Genomic DNA, 2,652 nt, shown 5'->3' on the forward strand with positions numbered 1-2,652 from the left:
ATGAGGTGGTGTGTCGCTGTTGTCTTGGCAGTGCTGCAGCTCTGCAGCCCAGCGCTGCAGTCTGAGCCACTGCTCTACGTCTCCCAGCTGCAGGATGGGCAAGAAAAACCCAGCAGTGAGTCACATCATAATTGTCTGTCAAGTACACAATTAAATTTCAACATAAGGTATCTAACATTTTGCAAAGTAATGTTTTTAAGATTAGATTAATTAGGGTAATTATATTTTAAATTATACAGTACTGTGCAGAAGTTTATGGCAGGTGTGGAAACAATGCTGTAAAAAGTAAGAATGCTTTCAAAAATAGGCATGTTGATAGATGGTATTTAATTAAATTAACAAAATGCAAAGTGAGTGAACAGAAGAAAAATCTAACCCTAATCAGCATTTGGTGTGACCACCCGTTGCCTTGAAAACAGCATGAATTCACTGCACAAAGTTCTTGAAGAAACTCGGCAGGTAGGTTGGCCCAAACATCTAGGAGAACTCCCCACCATCACTTCCAGGACTTCTTGTTCTTCTTTAAGCTGAAGATTGATCTTAATGACCTTCGCTGTATGTTTGGGGTCATAAAGCAGAATAAATTTGAGCCAATCAGATGCCTCCCTGATGGTACTGCGTGATGGATAAGTATCTGCCTGTAGTTCTCAGCACTGAGCAGACCGTTCATTTTGACCAAATCATCAAATCCATTTTCAGAAATGCATCCCCCAACTTGCAAGGAACCTCCAGCATGCTTCACTGTGGGCTGCAGACATTAATTCTTGTACTACTCTCCAGCACTTCGGTCATATACGACCAGACAAATATTTCAAATTTTGACTCATCAGTCCAGAGCACCTTCTGCCATTTTACTGCACCCCAATTCCTGATTTTTTTTGTGCGTAGATGAGTTGGCCTTGTTTCCATGTCTTCCGATTGCGAAGGGAAGTAAGCATGATCTGTCTTTCATTTGCTGTAAGCTAAGTTTCTGTGGCTAACCACTCTGTCTACGGTCCTCAACGTTGCCCGTTTCTTTGTGCTTCTTCAAAAGAGCTTGGACAGCACATCTGGAAACCCCTGTCTGCTTTGAAATTGCTGACTGGGAGAGACCTTACTGATGGAGTATAACTACCTTGTGTCCTGTTGCTGTACTCTGTCTAGCCAAGGTGTCTGACTTTGTGCAAGTGTGCCTAAAATAATTGATACAGTTTTGAAGGCAAAGGGTGGTCACAGCAAACATTGATTTGATTTAGATTTTTCTTATGTTCACCCACTTTGCGTTTTGTTAATTGCTAAATATAATCAATAATCATGTCTATTTTGGAAAGCATTTCTATTTTAGAGCATTTTTCCACACATGCCTAAAAACTATGCACAATACTGCATATATTGTTTTGATCCTGTACTTTCTAATTTTTCCAAGTAAATGTACTCTCTCCTGAAAAACATAAACAAATTCTAGTTTATTTCTGCCTTGTCATGTAGAGCCATGGCTTAACCCCACACTGGAAGATATTGTCCCCTCCCGGGAAGTCATCAAGCCTCCTACACTGAGAGAGATCCCAGAAAGTGACACCACCTCACACTCCTTCCCCATGTTTGGTGAACACACCAACCTCAAGTGGGTCACGTGGAACGGCTCCCTCCCAAACGGTGCTCTCGCCATCTTCAACGGCTACACCGAGCGCACAGACTACGTGTGCAAAGTCAACTGCGAGGCCGGCTTCTATACTCCCAGCAAAGGCAACTTCTGCCAGTATCCGTACGCGGACAGAGAGTATGTGTCCTCCAAGTTTGAAGTGCTGGTCAATGTTGACCACTTTGAGTTCCTGCAGTGGGTTGAAGATTCGTACGGGGCAGTCCCCCAGTATGCCATCAAAACCTGCCCCAACTCGGACATCTATGTGGGCAAAAACAAGTACGGTCTTGGCAAAGTGGTGACCCAACACAAGGCCTTCTTCCTTCCCTGGGAGGGTGATGAGTACTGGTACAAGAGCTACCAGGTTCTCGCTATCAACAGAGAGAGCTACAGCCAGCACATCTCTCATGTGGAGTATGGCATTGACCAGATGGAGCTGTTCCACCATCCTCCAGAGGCCTTGCAGCTCTCCAAGGTCACCAACCTGGAGTGCAGAAATGTGGAGAAGACGGTAAAACTGGAGAAGACCAGTACAGTGGCGAAGACCTGGGACATTGGCAGAGAGACCCGCAATGGCTCCATCTCCACCATGAAGGCCAAAGTGCCCATCCTTAGCCCAGGCACGGTGGACTTCACCAAGGAGCAGACGGTGACCTTCTCAGAGGGAACCAGCATGGTGGAGTCCATCAGTCACTCCATCTCTGTGCAGCTGCTGGTCCCACCTAACCACTCCTGCTCTGTGAGGATGGACGGCAGGAAGATGACAGCTGACATCCCTTTCACTGGCAGACTGAGCAGGACCAACCACAATGGAGACACCCACTGGACGTACATCACGGGCACCTACGATGGCGTGACCATCGGCGAGATCAATTCTGTGGTGGAGAGATGTCAGCCGGTGACTGACCCCGTTCCCTGCTCCCCTGCTCAAGATAAAGATGATGACAAGCCTGTTGAAGCCTGATGTGGAAAAGTTGAGAAAATGTCAGTTTTTCAAATAAAACAGAATAAAAATGTCATGGAATTTCTAA

At 45.8% G+C, this 2,652-nt stretch overlaps 1 protein-coding gene across 1 annotated transcript; it reads left to right on the plus strand.

Annotated features, from left to right (window-relative positions):
- LOC119891882 (natterin-3-like) lies at window positions 1-2,652 on the plus strand. Its single transcript, XM_038703844.1, has 2 exons — window positions 1-115; window positions 1,468-2,652. The coding sequence occupies exons 1-2, from the start codon at window positions 1-3 to the stop codon at window positions 2,583-2,585; spliced, it is 1,233 nt and encodes a 410-aa protein (XP_038559772.1). The 3' UTR covers window positions 2,586-2,652.

Source organism: Micropterus salmoides, unplaced genomic scaffold (assembly GCF_014851395.1).
Source record: "Micropterus salmoides isolate LMB-PRFRI ecotype aquatic unplaced genomic scaffold, ASM1485139v1 Ms_hic_scaffold_7, whole genome shotgun sequence".
NCBI classification, from domain to species: domain Eukaryota; kingdom Metazoa; phylum Chordata; class Actinopteri; order Centrarchiformes; family Centrarchidae; genus Micropterus; species Micropterus salmoides.